At 39.6% G+C, this 18,546-nt stretch overlaps 2 protein-coding genes across 10 annotated transcripts; one reads left to right on the top strand and one right to left on the bottom strand.

Moving 5' to 3' along the window:
* Window positions 1-549: 549 nt before the first annotated feature.
* Window positions 550-16,717, top strand: D4 (double PHD fingers d4). Of its 9 annotated transcripts, XM_076438731.1 has the most exons (10): window positions 550-726; window positions 815-924; window positions 1,437-1,673; window positions 1,748-1,953; window positions 2,598-2,667; window positions 4,173-4,328; window positions 6,373-6,867; window positions 7,053-7,170; window positions 7,257-7,428; window positions 8,275-8,415. In XM_076438731.1, exons 1-9 carry the CDS (start codon window positions 647-649, stop codon window positions 7,423-7,425), a joined length of 1,641 nt encoding a protein of 546 aa, XP_076294846.1. In that variant the 5' UTR covers window positions 550-646; the 3' UTR covers window positions 7,426-7,428; window positions 8,275-8,415. The 9 variants fall into 9 exon arrangements, with proteins under 9 accessions (XP_076294846.1, XP_076294848.1, XP_076294845.1 ...); XM_076438733.1 differs by lacking the exons at window positions 7,053-7,170; window positions 7,257-7,428; window positions 8,275-8,415 and adding exons at window positions 13,574-13,686; window positions 14,468-16,717; XM_076438730.1 differs by having other exon boundaries at window positions 7,257-8,414.
* On the bottom strand, window positions 15,782-17,829 carry Iyd (Iodotyrosine deiodinase). Its single transcript, XM_076438759.1, has 4 exons — window positions 17,655-17,829; window positions 17,213-17,425; window positions 16,838-17,154; window positions 15,782-16,755 (listed from the first exon to the last, which is right to left on the bottom strand). The coding sequence occupies exons 1-4, from the start codon at window positions 17,827-17,829 to the stop codon at window positions 16,570-16,572; spliced, it is 891 nt and encodes a 296-aa protein (XP_076294874.1). The 3' UTR covers window positions 15,782-16,569.
* Window positions 17,830-18,546: the final 717 nt, after the last annotated feature.

The following is an 18,546-nucleotide window of genomic DNA, read 5'->3' on the forward strand; positions in this document are numbered from 1 at the left end:
AATTTCGCGCGTGCGCAAATATCGATAGTGATCTGAATATACATTACAATATTATTCATGTTACATAGTAGTATTACTGTTACTAGTTCAGATTCTATGTTAATCAATTTTTATTAATATAATTTTCTTTGATTTTGTGCATTTACGACAAAAATGAGTAGTTACAATATAAACCAGTAAGGACATTAGAAAAATTAAAAAATACCGTTATGTTATTTTCAACCTGTTAAAAATTTTAAGAATGAAAATCAATTTCTATTTCATTCCAGTTTGTTGCTATTCAGGTAGAACATTTTTATTTCGCATGAAGATTACATTTTGTGGCGGTTGATTTGAATGGTTCGAATCAAAAGAAAAGAAAGCGTTCATTTTCAGGTTTTCTACTTTGATTAATCAGTAAAGTAATACAGGAAAGTTTGTCTTAGATGCTGTGTTATATATCTTTGATTTCTGTATTCGTTTACGGGCCAATTACTAGCGAGACACTCTATAATTAATTTAATTTAATTTGCCCTCTTGCGGAGATCGTGACGCGACGGTCGGACGAAGTGCGCATGCGACAGTCAATGGAGCTCCTTTTCCGGGAAGAAGAGCAAACGGCAAACGGCTAGCAAGGGCTGGAGGAGTACTTTTCGGTTGTTATAAAATGACAGCCATTACAATTTCACCGGCTTCTCACGGACTTATTCAAGTTGTAAACGAAAGTAATCTGTGTAAGATCGAAAGGTACGTGTTAGAATAATAACGTTTGGCGAATTTTCAACTTGTTGGTTCCGGAGCGTCTAAATACATGGCAACTATCGATTTTTTCCAGCTACCTTAATGACACCGCGTACAGGGAGTCCATCGAGAATGCCTCGAATTATAACAGCCGATTATGCAGAGAACGACGACTACGTATGCCTTTCCTCGATTCGCAAACAGGTATATTTTACGTTTACATGATTTCGAAACGATCCCGTTATCAACGTTGTATAATACTCCTAAATACACGAATCGATCGCGTCTGTTTGTATTTATGTGATCAGCACACATACAGTACCTGCCAAAAGTTTGGAATCACAGCGTAAATTCAGAGAAACAGTCTTGTAGGACCCCTGTATAATAATGTTTAAATTCTAATATAACAACTATTTTAGTTCTGGGTGTTAAAAGCACTAGATAAAAGATTAATCCAGGCTGTAGTCGCTCCCAAATTTCCTATTTTTACATTTATGAGGCGTAACTTGCATTATTCAGCAGTATGTAGCTGTTGCAGCTTTATGCATTCCGAATAATGCAAATTACGCTTCGTGAAAGTAAAAATAGGACTTTTGAGAGTGCTTTTAGCTACTGGAAAACCCCATCTTTTCATTATCAATCCTGGAAACAAGACTACCCTCCTAAAACCATATTATTACAACTTTGAAGTAACATAAATTATTATAAAATTACAGGCGTAGCACAAAATCATTCTTCGCTGTTCATGTCGGCGAGAGAAAGACTTCCAGGCCTGCTGCACGGTCAAATATACACATATCCCAGTAAAAGATGGAGGAAAAAGAGACGTCAGTATTTAATGCATTATTTGCATCCAAAAAGAGGTCCCAGAGGAGATCCAGAAGACTGTGTAGAAGGTGTAGAAACTGTAACGCACGTAAACGACGATAGTAAAGAATCTGTTGCTCTTAAAGGTAAATATATTTAGAAAGAAATGAGGATTCAATATGTGAATATTCAATAAAATAATAAAAACAATTTCTTACAGAGGAACATAGTAAAGATGCTTGGTTCTACGACGAACAGGACATATTAGATATGGACGCGTACGAGGAACCGGATCCTGAAAGTGATTATGACTATGAAGAAAGTTACAGTAGCAAAAGGAAACGAAGAAAACCTCGTGGGGGTGGACATCATCCCGCACGAAATCATCCGCCTTCCACAGATAGTCCAGGGAGCAAACGTACAAAGGTATGCTTGATTTATTTAGGGGAGTTTTTTCCAACAGACGACACTCGCGCATGAACACTCGCACACCGCTGGACCACGTATACGTACGTGAGGATTGCAAGGATCCGGGATTCCACTTCTGATTTCTCGATTTACGGCATCAATAAATAAATAATTAATTAATTAATGCAAAGACGGGGTTTTTTAGTAGTCAAAACCGCTAGATGAAAGATCAATCTAGGGTACTGTTTGCCTCAAAAGTCCTTCTTTTACGTTTCCGAGCAATGGTTTTGTAATATTTGGCTGCATGTTGCCCGTCAGAGGACGCTGCAGTCACGCCGGCGTACTAGCCTCTCTGACGGGCAACATGCAGCCAAATATTGCAAAACCATTGCTCGGAAACGTAAAAGAAGGACTTTTGAGGCAAACAGCGCCCTAGCGGTTAACTATCTTTCATCTAGCGGTTTTGACTACTAAAAAACCTTGTCTTTGCATTATCGAGAAATCAGAAGTGGAATCTCGGACCCTTGCAATCCTCGCGTACGTATACGTGATCTAGCGGTATGTGAGTGTTTACGCGCGAATGTCGTCTCTTGGAAAAGACTCCCTTAATGTATTTTTTATATTGAATATACTAAATTTTGTAAAATACTTTGATCGAATAGGGTGGGGGACGTGGGCGGAAAAAAACCAACTATGATGCTGTTGACACTGATAAGCCATTCGTTTGTGACCGTAAGTTTAACCATAGATACAACTACAAATGACCACTTCCTGTTACTAGTTTCATTATGATTATTATTATTAGTTCTATCAGTTGTTATTTCGAATAAGCGAACAAGTGCATTGCGTTAGAAGATTTGTTAATTTTATTAAATAACTATATTTTTATGATGCCTTACGTATTATTTCACAAGATTACGCAAAAGGTTACTATACCATATATATATATACATATATATATATAAAAAAAGAAAGAATAATATGGAAGCTCGAAATAAATTATTGAAGACTCTAGTCTTGGTTGCCGCATAATTTTACACTTTGGGGATGGTGATTGAACTTATAATGAACTTTATAACGTGGAGAGGTGCCCCTTCTTAGATTTTATAGTAATTTCATGTTGGACTTTAATGCTCTTTGCTCAGTGAGATTGATCAGTACCGTATTGACTGCTGTTTTCCTTCAAGTTTATCAATTTTACACTATATAGGATACTCCGATCCTTGTCGTATATACTTTGTGTTTGTATCAAACCTTGTACTCCATTTCTCTATTTCCTGTTTATCGAAGTATGAAGAGACGTGACATGGTTCTGTATGAAAGGGATATAAGATTGACCACTCGCGAGTAAATATATGCAGTGCGTTCAAATGTTACACAGGCTATGTAAAAGTCTATATGCTATTTTACCAATTTTAGAAAGGTAGTCATTGGTAGTTCGCGAGAAATAATAATATTCAATTCAAGAAAAGGAAACAAAAACAACAGATAGGATACGCGTTTGTTCAGATCTTGAAGGAGTAATAATAGTCACTACTAATTTGATCGAACTTTTCCAGACGCGAAAGTCTATGAATTAACTCGAATGTGCCTGCCAATCTGTTTACTTCTTGAAACCACTCCTGTTAGACTAGCGGATAAATCTAAAGACATTTGGCCACGACCAGTAAGCTTCGATTCTAACCGTGCACATCTGCTCTACGCAAGCATATACACCGTTGATTAATCTGATCGAGCTTACAGTATCGGCCAAATATCTTCGGACCTATATACTACCTGCCAATAACAGAGCAAGAATGTACTGGCTCACACTGTAGCGAGCTCATTCTGTAGGAGTATACAAGCATCAAGCCTTGCATCGTATTAGTTTTGCTTCTTGGGCTGGAACTCCTTCACTGCTTGTCCACATATACATAGATTCGTAGGTGGATAGGGATATGTACTGGTACGGAAGGTGTGCAAATGCTATCCTGAACCTAGTAAAGCTTCTTCTCCTCGAATCCTTTAACCGCCATGTACTTTCTCCGAACTGTAGCTATCCAGTAGATACCGTTTTTGTCCCGTTTTTCGCTTTTTCATTTAACAAATGTCACATTTCTATGGGACACACCCAACATGGCGGTTAATCCAATCAATCTCGTCAAAAACCAACTTCTCTTTCTCTGACTCTCTTTCTCACATCATGGACGTTGCATTGGATGGTTTGTGGGAAAAAAACAGTATTTGCACTTTTGCAGTATGCAGCGCACGGTATAAAACCAGACCTGGTCTGGTCTACCATTACGGTCATTCCCACTCTACTTCCTCCGGTGATCCTGCTAAGGAACTAAGTCCTAGTCCTGCTGATGTTGAACCTAGGAGCGTTGCAGACACCGCTGCTTCGAACCAGCCAGGTTGGAGCCAAAATCAGCTCAGTTTTCTCACTCTCCTTTTGTGGCAGCCATCGCCGCCGCTGATGAAGTTTCCCCTGCTCCTGGACACCCTTACACAGCCCTTGGTACCCCGAAATCTTTGTCTCTGATCTCTCATCCATTCACGGGACCTGTTTTCATCCAGATATTATCATCTCTATTCCCCCCACACCCCCTTTACTCGATGGAACTTAAGTATTACATTCTTTAAATGTGTTGCGAATGCATGCATTGCAAATAACGTAGCGTTCTTACCATTCTGTGTTCACGAATTTTTGTCGGTGTTACGTTTTTCTATCTATTTTGATCTCTCTCTCTCTCTCTCTCTCTCTCTCTCTCTCTCTGTGTATTTGCACAACTTTTCTACAGTCTCGATTATCATACCGAGACAGTGTCGTTAAGCCAGTATGATACGGTTCTGTTTCGCATCGTGTACACTTCACTATGTACACCTTGTGTTCTCCAATATACACATATATATATTTTGTTTTTCGGTATACGTTATTGTGTATACGCGACATTATCATTTATTTTTTGGGGGAAAAGAAGAAGGGAACAGAGGAAAAGGAGAATAAGCGATTTGTTGGCGAATGTTTTGCAATACTAGCATGCTTCTGCAATCGCGTAATTTCAGAGTGTTTATGTCGTATGCCGTGGAGAGCCGACATTCTCATTAGCTGAAGTAGAGTTTGTTGGGCGCAGCCTCTCTCTCGTGTGTTTGGTATGTGTGTGTGTACTATTTTTTGATCATGGTTGTTCTGTACTATCCTTTTCGCAGCATGACGAAGTTTTTTGATCCGAGTCTTTGTAATGGAGTAATCTAACGGCATTTATACAGTATTCTATTTTCCTCTTTCCGTATTTTGCTCGTTCTCTCTACTTTACTGTACCTATTTTAGTATTTTTATTTAATATGCTTTTGACAATCCTGGAGCGATTTTGGCTTCGATTGTTCCTCTCTCGACGATCGCCTGCAACAAAGCTTCACTAAAGACATTTTTATATAATTTACATACCCGTACGCCCGGAGATTCATCTCCAGAAATTCGCCTATAATCGTAGAATTGCCGTGTTTGCGCCGCTGTTTTGTCTGACCTTGGAACGGATACTTCGACATTGTATCGTTGTAATTGCTCTTGGTGATGGAATGCATCGATTTACGTAATTTGTGCATCTTGTTACGATTCTATACATACATATATATATATTATATTTACATATACATATATATTATTTGACTTTTCTTTCCTCATTGTTGTGCCAGTTCCTTTTTCTAAACACTGTGACGCTTCGAATAATCGATTCCGCTCGGCCGAGCGATCTCGCTGATAACGTGCTCGCCTCCCCGGAAGTTCTTCGACACGTACCAAATTTTTTGCAAGAAATGCAAAGGGTTAAACTATTACTTTGTCCCAAAAGTTTCTTTCGTGATACGTACATTTAATATTGTTGCATCACACAAGTATTAGGTTATCTGAAAAGTCTGTTTTATTACCACGTAATGAAAGGTTAATAAACAGATGATCACGTTCTTGGTATTATACTTGTGTGATGTAACAATATTAAGACTAGGTTTACGGAGCTCCAGAAATAATTATTTCGCATTCTTTTATGAACATAATAAGTATGTGTCTATCCAAATTTTTGGCCAGTTTTCCAATAATATATACCCAAAGAAATAAATTTGGTAAATAATCCCTAATCGCAAATTCAAAATATTAGAACCCGTCATCTTGACGGGTCCCGTAAACCTAACGTTAAATGTACGCATTGCGAAAGAAACTTGTGGGACAACCTAATAGTTATAAAATATATGTTTTTAGTGTTGAATGCTTTCACCGGTTTGCATTCGACTTGTAGAGATGATCGAGGAACTGTGTGTCGTTCAGAGTACGGAGCCGACTGAATCGATTACGCTGGTGGTGGTCACAGGACTGATTCTAAACTCATTGTCTCTAAGCCAGTGTGCATGGTCATTAGCTTGTGACGCAAAGCGCAACTGGGTATGTGGTCGGTTTGTGATTAGGTGGTACACGTCGGGGTCGTCAGAACGCGTCTTCATCGAGTACTTCGAGTCCGTCCCCCGCAGCGCCTACCGCGACCGCTGCGGGGGCGTCGACGCAGCCCGCGGCTCCGTCACCGGCGCAATCCCAGCAGCCGGCTCAACAGGCTCAGCAGCCAGCATCGTCGCAACCACAGCAACCGCAACCGCAGCCTGCTCAACAGCCTCAGCCATCACCGGTGCCAGGTGCGGCTCAGGCAACAACGGCGCCCTCATCGCCGACTATTCCGTCGACGAAGGAGGATCATCTGCCAGCAGTATCGTCCCCGGGTACTGCGGTGCCCTCGCCCTCCTCGGTGAGGACGGAGGGGCCACCAACCCCTGGGACGAACGAAAAAAAACCTGGAAAATCAGCCCAACCCTCCCCCTACTGTGACTTCTGTCTGGGCGACGCTAGAGAAAATAAAAAGACCGGCGGCTCCGAAGAGCTGGTCTCGTGCAGCGACTGCGGCCGCTCAGGTAAGCCAGAGGAAAAGATCAAGCGCAAGTATACACGAAGAACGAATCACAATTAATGCAGGTGGCGTGTGTGTATCCGCCGATATATAGTCGGGTAATCGCGCGTCGTGTCGTTCCGTCGATCGAACCCTCTCTGGGTAGCGGAGGATTACTTCCTTTACTTTCCTCGGTGGTCTCTGTATCAGGACCACTGGCCATGTATACGGGGACGGACACACCCCCTGTCAGCACACAGATCCCTATCAACAACGGCGGCAACCCCGCCGACTTTTGCTTTTCGTTTCGCGCTGTCGCGGGACCGATGTAAGTACCACGATATCAATTCTTCCACGCACTCTACAACCCCACCACCACACCCCTCTTGTCACACCGAGCCATTACGCTTTCAGATCTGACCTCGGGAACAGGCACGTCCAACTTGAAACTCAACACGAAAACGCGTCCTTATTTATGCGCCCTTCTGCTAACTATTCAGACAAGCGTGCATTTTCTTTTACCTTCACTGCCTCGTCGCGTTGGACGCACTGTACACACAGGAGGATAGAGATGTACATATAGGAGGTATACATATATGTATATATATAGAGAGAAAGGAGGATTGAGATTTTTATTCTCGCTAGTAACAAGTTGGATATGCCTGTGACGAACAGTGGAACTTTGGGAATGAGTTCCTCGAGTAGATAAGTACAGTATGTGGTTCCTTATTAGACGATTGTTGTTGAAGAATTTTTACAATTGTTCTCCTGTTGGGACTCTTTCGATCAGAGTTACTCGAGGGACTGAACGGATCTGTTTCCTTGAATGTTTGATATAATAGTGTTTCGCCGTCTTCAAGATTCTTTACTGCTTCGCCACTTTCGCGTCAGGCTGTTGTCTTCCTAAAATACTGACTGTTTCCATTTACCGTAGTCGCTGTAGTAAAAACCTTCCATGCATTAGACGCACTATTTTTCAATTAAATATGCATAAGACCCCTTATCAAGGTCCCTCGCTGATGCATGCCAGTATTGCCTCGATAGTTACTCGCTGCATGGGACCGGTCGTGTACAATTAACGAGGTGCGACGATATTTCCGCACAACTCGGTTTCGACTTATTTTTCTCGGGATAATCTCGCGAAAACAAAACGATCCACTAAAGAGGCAACAGAAGAGGCAGTTTCAAGTTTTATTGAATCTGGACTCTGTTGAACGCATCCCCCCCCCCCGCTGCTCTTTTATATCCAGTTGGTTCTGTTCACTTGCTCGCTTCAGCCTTTTCGTCTTGTTCGTTGATTTGTTTCGCTGATTGTTCTCGGAGTCCCTTTCTCCAAAGCCCTGCTGCCAGTTTAGAATTTCTCTTGTTTAAACTAAGCGAACGTACGACGACCTTTAATGCAGAACAGAATATTAATGATTGTATTTTCCAGGTTCTATGATTTTCTTTCGGAACAATTGCTCGATTCGAGCTCTGGCGCATATACTTACTTCGGTCCCCTTGGAAGGAAAACAGAAGGAAAATCGGCAAAAATCTTTCCCGTTTACCGTCCTCCTCGTATACATGGTCGGTGGACTAGAAAACCTTTTTTCTTTGTCGCTCATGTGTCTCCTTTACGATCCGCGAGCTTCTCAGAGACAGAAAACCGCGTTTTCGCGAATCAGCGAATCGGTGTCTCGAGTTTTTTCGGAATTGTTGTCGACTCGACGAGCTATTTTTTCATAACCACACCGCGGAGGATCGTAACGAGAACAAAGAGAGAGAGAGAGAAAAGAGAACACACAGAAAATAAAGAAAACACTATTTTTGGGTTGAATAGGACGATAAAGCATAAACAAAAAGAAAAGAAAGACAAAACAAAAAATACCTAGTTGCTGTACGACGTACGCTCGAAAGAAATCGCATCGTTAAGGGTAAATTCATTGTGTGCAATAATTAAGGAAGCTGCACGGTTTCAGCGTTTTAGAGAGGAAGAAAGGAAAAACAAAATGGAGAAAAAGAGAGAGAGAGCCTGGGAGAGAGTGAATGTGAGACAGAGCGAGTGAAAGAGAGAAAAAGAAAAAAAACGGTTACGAGCTTTACGTACACTAGTCAAGGCACGAAAAGCAAAAACATCAGTTTGTCAATGGTGCAACTTGTCGCATCTGAGCGATGGGAATTCCTCGATGATTCCTTTGCTGCACGGATCAACTGTGATTTATTGTAATTCAGTGATTAGTTTTTAAGGGGACAAATTTTTACAAAGAACAAAACAAACGAGTAATGTACAAAAAAGAAGGATAAAACGAGAGAAAGAGATAGAGAGAGCCGGGTGGGTGGGATGGGGAAGGAATTCAAACATGAATCTCGAGATATCTGAAACGAAAAAAGAAAGGGAAACCGAACGAAACTACTACTCTGCCATTTTTTCGGGGCGAGAGACACGTGCATGAAACTCGACATTTTTAAACCGGAAAGACAAAGAAATTCCTGTTGCACAGTATCACTAGAGCACGTATTGAAGAGGATGTGTTTGTATTCTCTGTTTGACTACAGTGTAGATATCGCGTTCTTACGTTATCGTGTTGAAAAATCAAAAGAGAGCAAACAAGTAAGGAGGGGGAAAAAGAGAAAGGAAAGATATTGAGATGCTGGCCGCGAAGTAATCGTTCTATAATCGAGAAAATTTTAAGAGAGAGAGAGAGAGCGAGCGAGTGAGAGAGAGCTTAAACAAACGATACGAATATAGACTTTATAATTATATTATCCAGCACAGTCGTGTGAATCGTTCAAACGAGAGCAACATATTTATATATATTATATATATATATATTATATATTATTATATGTATATTATATATATATATTATATATATATATCATATATATTATATATATATATCATATATATTATATATATATATATAGTAAGACGGGGAAAGAACCATGTTTTCGAATATTTCTACGTTTCTAGGGGAAGAGAGAGGGAGAGAGAGGACAGTCTTGTAAATACTTTCGTTCTTCCTTTCGATTTGCGTTCTCCGTACTTCTATTTATCGATCTGCAATACACCTAAGAGGCGCAGCACATATAACGCTAGCTAAATGTATTACCGTTCGAATACTCGTGGCAAAACAGAGAGAAAGAGCGAAAGAGAGCGAGAGAGAGAGAGAGAGAGTAAAAATGAAACTCGGTTTTACAGTACGGAACAGGTTCGCCGTAAAGCACACGGTCGCATCTTCTCGTTGCATAGCTGCATTCGGATAGAAAACGTTTTACATTCGCGATCGCGGCTCCGTACTCTTCCATTATAGGACACCGGGTAGATCGAACGAGTGCTCGATCGAAGCTTCCATTTACGTAAGAATCCGATTCTTCGCGCGAACGATGGTTTCGTCTTTCTCCGAAGAATCTCCGCGCATCGGGTTGCCGCTGGTTCATTATTCGAACCTGCGCCGGAAACGCGGCGATTTTTGATTTTCAATTACTCGCATATAATATTTACAATCTGAAAACTTGAAGTTTAGTGTTTCAAGCGTAAACAAAGGTGGCGACCGCGCTAGCAAATATTTATTTCGCATTGAAATAGTCATTTTATTAGGTAAAAATTTATTTATGTTGGAGTGATATAAAGTTGTAGAAAGTGGAGTGCGAGTGATTTGCAGTATCGCACGTCGCAGTATTCGAAATGGATATTTTTATCGTAGCTGCACGGCTACAAACAAAACTAAAACGGTAATCTATTAAACGTAATTTATTCTATTCGCAAGGGACACGTAAAAAATGGTTCTCGGAGTCGGACCAACCCCCGGAACACGTTTTAAATATGTAGATGGAGTGGCTGCTTGCCATGCGCCGAGCTCGCTACTGGAAACGCTACCGACTCGAATTGATTTCTCGCGAACCGGTTCGATTGTCGATGCGTAATATTTTTCTTCATCGAATACAGACTCCGACGGATATTTCATGGTAAAAATTGATCGGTTAGGAAACAAGGAGTATTCGATTAGAAATCAAGCGGCAACTCTGATGAACGTCGCGGTGGGACCGGTTATTATTAAAGAAGATTCCTCGACGCGTCGCGACTCGGGATCATTTGAAATTCCGATGAAACCATTCTTCGACGCGTTTCCATTTCCATCCGTTTATCCGTTTACACGCATTCCAGCGAGAATCTGCTGCTTCGAAAATCCTTCCGTTTTCGTTTTTCTTGGGCATTAATCGTTTCTCGCCGCGTTGCAATTATTATATATAGCGTGTACACTGGTCGTTTGCTGTTTTTGTCGGATCGTCATCGAATGGCGACGACGAGATATATTTATTGCATATTTAAAGGAACAGGAAGAGCAAAGACAGGAATACAGAGGGGAGAAGGAGAAAACGGGGAAAGAGGGAAGGAAAATGAGACCGATCAGCGAGCAGCGTGCGCTTAGAGGCGTGCGAAGAAAGAAAACGCGCGAAAGAGAGTTTTATCCTACTTTTCCGCGTTTGCTATCGAGCAGGAAGAAGGATATGTGTGTCTTGTATCTTCCTTGCTGTAGGAGACTCGATGATAGCTTAGTTTTGTACAAGCTTTGCCACTCGCGCAACAGACCGGTCAGCTAAAGAGGACGTCGCGCAGAGGCGAACAATTACGAAAACGTGACCGTTTGTTACAAACTTTCTCCAATCCTTGTTCTAGGATCATTGGCATTGATACCAGAGACTTAATTAACAACAGACGAAACCGTTGCGTTAAATCGTTGTAATCGTTCATCGAAAGCTATTCGGAGGAAGAACGAGACTTGAATCATTTGAAAATGAAAATTATATTCGACACCTATTTGCACAGGGCCCCGTGAAATACAGCGCCGACCCTGACTACACCGGTGCATATAGAACGATTTCACAGAAACTCGAAGCTTTCTTGCTCAATCGCTCAGCGAAAAATCAAATCAAACGATATTTAATACACAAAACAATGTACAAAGAGAAGCGAACGAGACAATAGGAAACAATGATAAACTTAAACAAGACTAAGCATTTAGGAAAGAGGAGGGTGAAAAGACGTAGACTTGTTTCTGAAAACTGCCGAACATATTCGTTTCACAACGGATACGCTGTGATAGAACAGAACGAGGAATTCGAACACCGAAAGCTACATTTTACATTCTATATGCGCAAAAACTAACGTTTGAGCTTTATATCAACCCCGATTAAGAACCACAGAGAACGTAATCGCCGCGGTAAAAATAAGCCGGCGAACAATGCTGAAGAGCCCCGTTTCGTGGCTGCTTAATAATCGAGTAATCTGCGAATTGCGGTGGATTTCGACCCAGATTTCCCGACGATGATTCAACGGGTTTCCTGTAAACGCCACGAGTTCCTGTAAATTCGCCTCTGCGCGTCTCGTCGACCGTTTCGCTGTAAACGATACCCTATGAGTTTTTCGGTCCGTGGCACGTTCTTCGTGAACATCTTCTCCTTTTTTTAACTCTAACCGTTACATATTATCATAGATTTATGGGCACGACAAGTTGTAACTCGCACATACTCGATAATGATTTTTTCCCCTCGTTGTATCGTCTCAATTACGATTATTTAATTAGACAGTTTCCCCGGACGCTCTTGCCAATGTTTACGCACCCTTCCGCTCTCGATTATTCTCATCGATTCTGCCAGAAAGGAAACGACATATTATTGGCGTCACTATGATCGAGCGTCCGCGATAATTGATCCGATTATCATAAGAAAAACTCACATGGTAAAACGACAGAGAGAGAGAGAGAGTGTGTGTGTATGTGTGTGTGAGAGATAGAGAGAGAGAGAAAGGTGAGAAAATGAAAAAATGATACGAAAGCATGCAAATAGTTCCTCCTTGTTATATAAAAATCGAAGACTTGTTATTAGGCAATTTTTAATTAAGCAATACCCATGAGGCTTACAAATCTAGTATTTAAGTAACGCTAGTTATATATAAATATATATATTATATATATTATATATATATATATATCAAATGTGATACGTTATGAGTTGTATGAATGAGCGAGCGAAAGATAGATTACTTTGAGGAGCAGGATGAAAGGGACGAATTTATGAATGGGCGAAAGGGTGAAACGTTTCATGCGTGTGTGTTTATGCATGTTCGATTATGTCAGCGAGTGAGAGAGAGGGAGAGAGAGTGTGCTGGTCCGCGACGTTTATATTGTGCTGCGCAAGAAAGAACGTGAACTATTCCAAGGTACGCACCGCTATTACTTTACCACCTTTACTATTCCAAATAAAATAACAATATGTTCAAGAGGTGACATCAAAAGAATCGCAGATATCATGAAATAAAGCATTCTGTGCGGAAACATAAACAAAACGTTATCATTATTCCGGACGTTTTTAGTGCTGAGGAAGGGTGAAAGTCATACAAATGCATAAAGATCAAATTCTGTCAATGAAAAGGAACAAAATTCTTGTAGAAAAACAAAAAGAACCAATTGATATTCGCGAGTCGTGGCGCTCTAACTGGTTTGACAAATTCAGAATAGAAGCGAAAAAAAGTCCACTTTGACGCGACCGACCAAAAAAAATAAAAAGATCGTGGTCAAAATTCGAGACAATAGAAAATATGTGACAAAAATAGAAAACGAAATAGCTTGGAGTTCACTGTTCTTCGGCACAAGATAAATGTCCTAGCACCTTTCTACTCGTCCAAACGCAACTATCCTGCTCCATCCCGAATATGCTTGTTCCATGACCTGCGTACGTTCTTGTTATAGGGCATCCGACTTGTTTGCAATTCACTGCGAACATGATCGTTTCTGTTCGCAAGTACAGGTGGCAGTGTATCGAATGCAAATGCTGTTCCATTTGTGGCACCTCTGACAACGATGTGAGTATTTACCATTATTTATTAGGATCATCCAATACGAAGGAACGAGAACGGTCGTTAGCAACTTCCTCCAACTATTTCCGCCTTCTCTTGTGCTGGAGATTTGTCCTTTCAGATGGCAAATCTAAAAAGCTTCTCGACTTGTAATTTTATATAATTATGTAGATCTTATGCCGTCTAGATTAGAATTTGTTTTTTAGATCAATCGATATCATCAAATCAAATCAAATTGTTGATAAATATAATGAGAAAGTTGATGGCCCTTGTTAGAAATTGACGTATCAGATGATCCAGTATTTTCAGCGATTTTAGATCATTCAAAGGAGTCGGGTTAGTTGGAGCAAGTAGTGCGCGACACACTGCCTCGATCGGTATTGAAATGACGCTTATCGATGAGCTATTGTTCAGTGCGGCGGTGTTGCGATTAGGGTTTGCAATCCCGCGGATTCTACACTTGTAGGTCGAATAGTTGGTATACATAGATAATAGAGTTGGTACATGTAATTTTCATTACATGCATAGTCCTGCAAAATTTGCGGGATTTTGCATCACCTGTTTAAGAAATGCGGGACCAAAAAATGACGCGGGATCCTGCGGGATTGCAAGTCCTACTTAAGATTCAAGTTCCGTCCGCTGTTTCTGTTTAACACGAGAGATCGAAGTCTGCTCCGAGAAAAAGCAAAAAGACGGTCAATTTAAAAGAGAAAAATCCGCGAAAATAATCGCGTCGCGTTAGGTAACATTGGAAGCTAATTTGAAACTGTTTCGCGAACTAAACTAGGATCAGCTGCTGTTCTGTGACGACTGTGATCGTGGATACCACATGTATTGTCTGTCTCCACCTCTTGCATCTCCTCCCGAGGGCTCCTGGTCTTGCCGTCTGTGCATAGCAGAATTTCATCGCCGTGATTAGAGCTCTTTGTCTCGTAGATAAGTTACGGATTATTTTCATCTATTTGCTGTGGTGCAGCGGCCGTTCCTGAATTAGGAGAGTATACATATTCAGAAAAAGCTCGCTTACCTTTTCTTTTATATATATATATATTTTTTTTTTCATTTTTTAAACATAGTACTAATACTACGGGTGATTCATGAACGTTGGCAGCATTGACGATTCTTAATCTTTTCTCCTTTATATTTTTTTTTACGGATTCCCCTGTCGCCCCCTCTTTTAACATTTTTGTTTTATTTAAGTTCGCGGTAATAATTAAGACGAAAAACGTTGACGAAGTATTCCTAGTACTGTATACATGCGTTAGTTATCTCAGGCACTTGGTGATCTCAGAAAATTAAAAGTATAAATAATTGCGTATTTATAATTTTAACGAACCTAGCGTTTACCCAGTAGCTGTATCGAAATATGTACCGTTGATGGACTGTTCCGAGATATTTCTATAAAAGGAAAACCAGCAAAAAAGAAAGAAAAGAACATAAGATTGATAGATGAACAGTCCCACTTTTTAAGCTCACTGATATTATAAAAGCAAACGCGGAACCGACGAGATACCTTTGACTATCGATATGTACTCCGACGGCGGATCGCCGTCGATCGATTACATTTTTCATTGAAATGTGAGAAGTATATTTTTTATTCGTTTTAGGATGACGCGTGGTATCCGCGGTTGATATTACTATCGTAGAAAATTCTAGCGTATCGTAGAAAAGTATAAACGCGACGATACTCTCCTAGTTCTAGGCCGAAATTTACTTTTTAGCCATTGACATTCGAAGTTCGGTTGCTTTTTACTATTTTGGAGAACTGCTTATATCTCGAGAAGAAAAAAAAAACGAATCCAGAGGATCTCGAATTTTTGCGAAATACTCTTAGCTCCTCGCTATCGACTTTTAGCCCCAAAAACGAAAAACGACAAAGAACCGAGATTCAGAAGAAAGGAAAAAAGAAAACGATAAGGAGAAATTGATAATCTAGAGGAAAAAAATAACATGATATTAATATTTAGTATCTGTTTCATAAAATAGCGATAAATAAGACACCGTCTATTTATCTGTACGTATCTTGATACTAAAGCTTTTACACTTAATGACACAGCCATTAGTAGCAGTATAGCTATGACATACAAAAAAAACCTTGCAGTACTGCAGAAATTTATATTCTATTATTCTTTTTATCGTTAGTTCAGTATTTTATCATATCTTACATATATTGAATGTACTTAATTTAAGATACTGTGGTGATATTTGGTATTCATTGATGTAACTGTTTTTTCTTCTTTTTTTTTATTTTATTTTTTTTCTCCCTTTTTTAATTCAGTAATTTTAGGGTCACTTAATGACATGGAATTGTGTGTTAGTCGCGCGAGAGAGAGAGAGAGAAAGCGAGAGAGAGAGAGAGCAAGAGAGTTAGTCTTACAAAGCGTATTTTGAGTTTGACATGAGTTTACATTTTATATCGCTTACTTTTTAACACACTGTATGCAAATTTGAATAAACATTAGTTTATATAAACCGAATCGCTAACTTTTAGACAGTCTTATTGTGTGCCATGGAAATTTTCTGAGCGCAGAAAGGAATACATACAATGATAAATAACGATAGAACTTCTTCGGGTGCTATATTTCAGGGATTAGCTTCCCATTTGAACATTTTAGGATTAACTTTGTAAGATCAGAAGTCATGTCATGACCAAGGGAAACTATATTCTATAATTATAATAAATAATATATATTTGCGAAAGTGTAATGTAAGGTAATTCATAAGCGACAAACAATACTCAAGAAAAATATAAGTTTTTTTATGAAAACAAACCATAAGGATTTGTATAAATTTATGATTACGTGTACTCATTTTATATTGTTCCACGAGAAACACAGTGGATATTCCGACAGGAATGTTTGCTAGCAGATTTAGTTGTTACGATGCGTGTCACTCAATTTCTACTAAGATATCGGATAGAGGTTTGCGTTGAAGGTCAGGCACAGTAGCATCCTTTGCTGGATATCCCACCGGCAGTAGTACAACAAGCTTTTCATTCTGAGGACGTCCAAGAAGGTTGCGGATAGCAGGTCCACAATTTAAAGGAGTAGAAGTCAGAGTTACCAAACCTGCATACTAGATATAAAGTTCATATATTAAGATCCATATTACGCATAGGTACACAGTATAAGAAACTATAGTATTATAATGTTAATACTTGTATAGCGGTAATGAGAATACCACATGCGATAGATGTGCTTATTTCATTGTAATAATGAACTTTTCTTTTTCCATTTGGTAAAACACCGTACGTTTGTTTGAACACGAATATCAAATAAGGAGCAATAGTCAAGTATTCTTTCACCCAATCGGTTCTCAACGGTAGCAGATCCGTTGTCCATTTCACCCCCATTCTTTGCTTGTAATTGATTTCTTCTTCTCTTTCGATGATAGACCGTATTTGCTGTTTCACCTTTTGGTTCGATACCGCTACGAATGTCCATGGTTCTGTGTGTGCACCACTAGGCGCAGTGCCTAAAATAGACTCGGATGTGTAAGGAGTTTTGTGAATGTGAATTACATAATATTGTACCTGCAGCTTTTATTATGTCACGTATGACTTCTTTTGGTACAGGGTCTGAACTGAAAAATCTTATGGTTCTTCTAGCGGCTACAATTTTATAAAATTCTGAAGCCAGACGAAGCGTCTCTGCTTCCGAGGGTCTTGCGTAATTATATGGAATATGTTCCAAGTCTATCGGTAGTGCAGGTTCCTCGTAATCTTCTAATCTTTCTTCGCCAATGTCTAAAGAAAATATTCATCACTGGAAACCTTTTTGCTTCTTTGAATTAGATTTAACCTACATTCTGAATAGTTATTGGAAGTATCTATTATCGTATAAGATAAAAAAATACCAAGATGGATTTGACGTAACATTAAATTAATTTTTCTATTCGAAATTAAAATATAGCTTTCCGGTAAACTCTAGCTTTACAAATCCAAGACTGGTGGCAATAATGTTTGGAGGTATTACCTTCTAGCTGCTCCGTAGTGTTATCCACAAATTTCGAATCACATTTGTCATTTTTCTCACGTGCAGCACGCTCTTTCGAGATGTCGTAAAATAATTTGAAAAAGCTACAGGAAATAATGCCGATCAGTACATGAAACCAGTATTTCGTCCAAAATGGTAATAGTTCGGTGAACATTTCGCAGACAATGCGTTAAGTTGCGTTAATCAATTCTTGTTAGTGATGTGTTTTACGAGTAATCGACAAGTATAAAAGAAAGCGGCAATAAGAGTGGTGGGAATGCAACTGACCTGAAATATCTGACTGACAATGAGTAACGTCGTTCGCTCTACGAGTTGTATATTTACATTACATGCAATGTTACCCCATCGCTCAGCGCTAAAACATTTAATTAGTTTATTCCTGCCGATCATTTACGATACAACGAAATACTTAAGTACTTGCTGTGTGTTTTAAATACATTATATTACGACGAGAATTACCATTCTTATTATATATATAACAATTGAACGACGATAACTTTCAAAACGTTTTACGTTCAACGCAAACAAAAGAAAAATAATGCGATCTATAATACGAACGTTTAATGATAACGATTTAATTATTCAGCGACAGAGAAACTCAGGCTATTAAGAATTACTATAAATCCATTGACGCTGGCTTAGACAATGACCTTTATTAACATCTTACTGTTGTTAAAAACTTGTTATTACAAATAAAGTCACTGTTTACTTTTAAAGATCATCATTTATTTACAACATCCGGGGAGAAACCATATATTCTACGCCTTTTTCGCAGTCCGTTCGTTTCGAGTTATTCCATTTTTCAGCTGTGGAGATCGCATTTAATAATAGAGGATGATTAAGATGTTTCGTTATAGCGGCCGAACAAAAT

This window comes from Lasioglossum baleicum, chromosome 14, assembly GCF_051020765.1.
Source record: "Lasioglossum baleicum chromosome 14, iyLasBale1, whole genome shotgun sequence".
NCBI classification, from domain to species: domain Eukaryota; kingdom Metazoa; phylum Arthropoda; class Insecta; order Hymenoptera; family Halictidae; genus Lasioglossum; species Lasioglossum baleicum.

Excerpts from the sequence above, each read along its gene's own strand:
- D4 (XM_076438726.1), top strand. The coding sequence starts at position 647 with ATGACAGCCATTACAATTTCACCGGCTTCTCACGGACTTATTCAAGTT. Across the intron at positions 2,668-4,172 it reads TAAGCCATTCGTTTGTGACC|TATGCAGCGCACGGTATAAA; the intron begins GTAAGTTTAACC and ends GCACTTTTGCAG. Across the intron at positions 7,171-8,274 it reads CGCGCTGTCGCGGGACCGAT|GTTCTATGATTTTCTTTCGG; the intron begins GTAAGTACCACG and ends TGTATTTTCCAG.
- Iyd (XM_076438759.1), bottom strand. The coding sequence starts at position 17,829 with ATGTTCACCGAACTATTACCATTTTGGACGAAATACTGGTTTCATGTA. Across the intron at positions 17,426-17,654 it reads CACTACGGAGCAGCTAGAAG|ACATTGGCGAAGAAAGATTA; the intron begins GTAATACCTCCA and ends TATTTTCTTTAG. Across the intron at positions 17,155-17,212 it reads TGACATAATAAAAGCTGCAG|GCACTGCGCCTAGTGGTGCA; the intron begins GTACAATATTAT and ends AGTCTATTTTAG.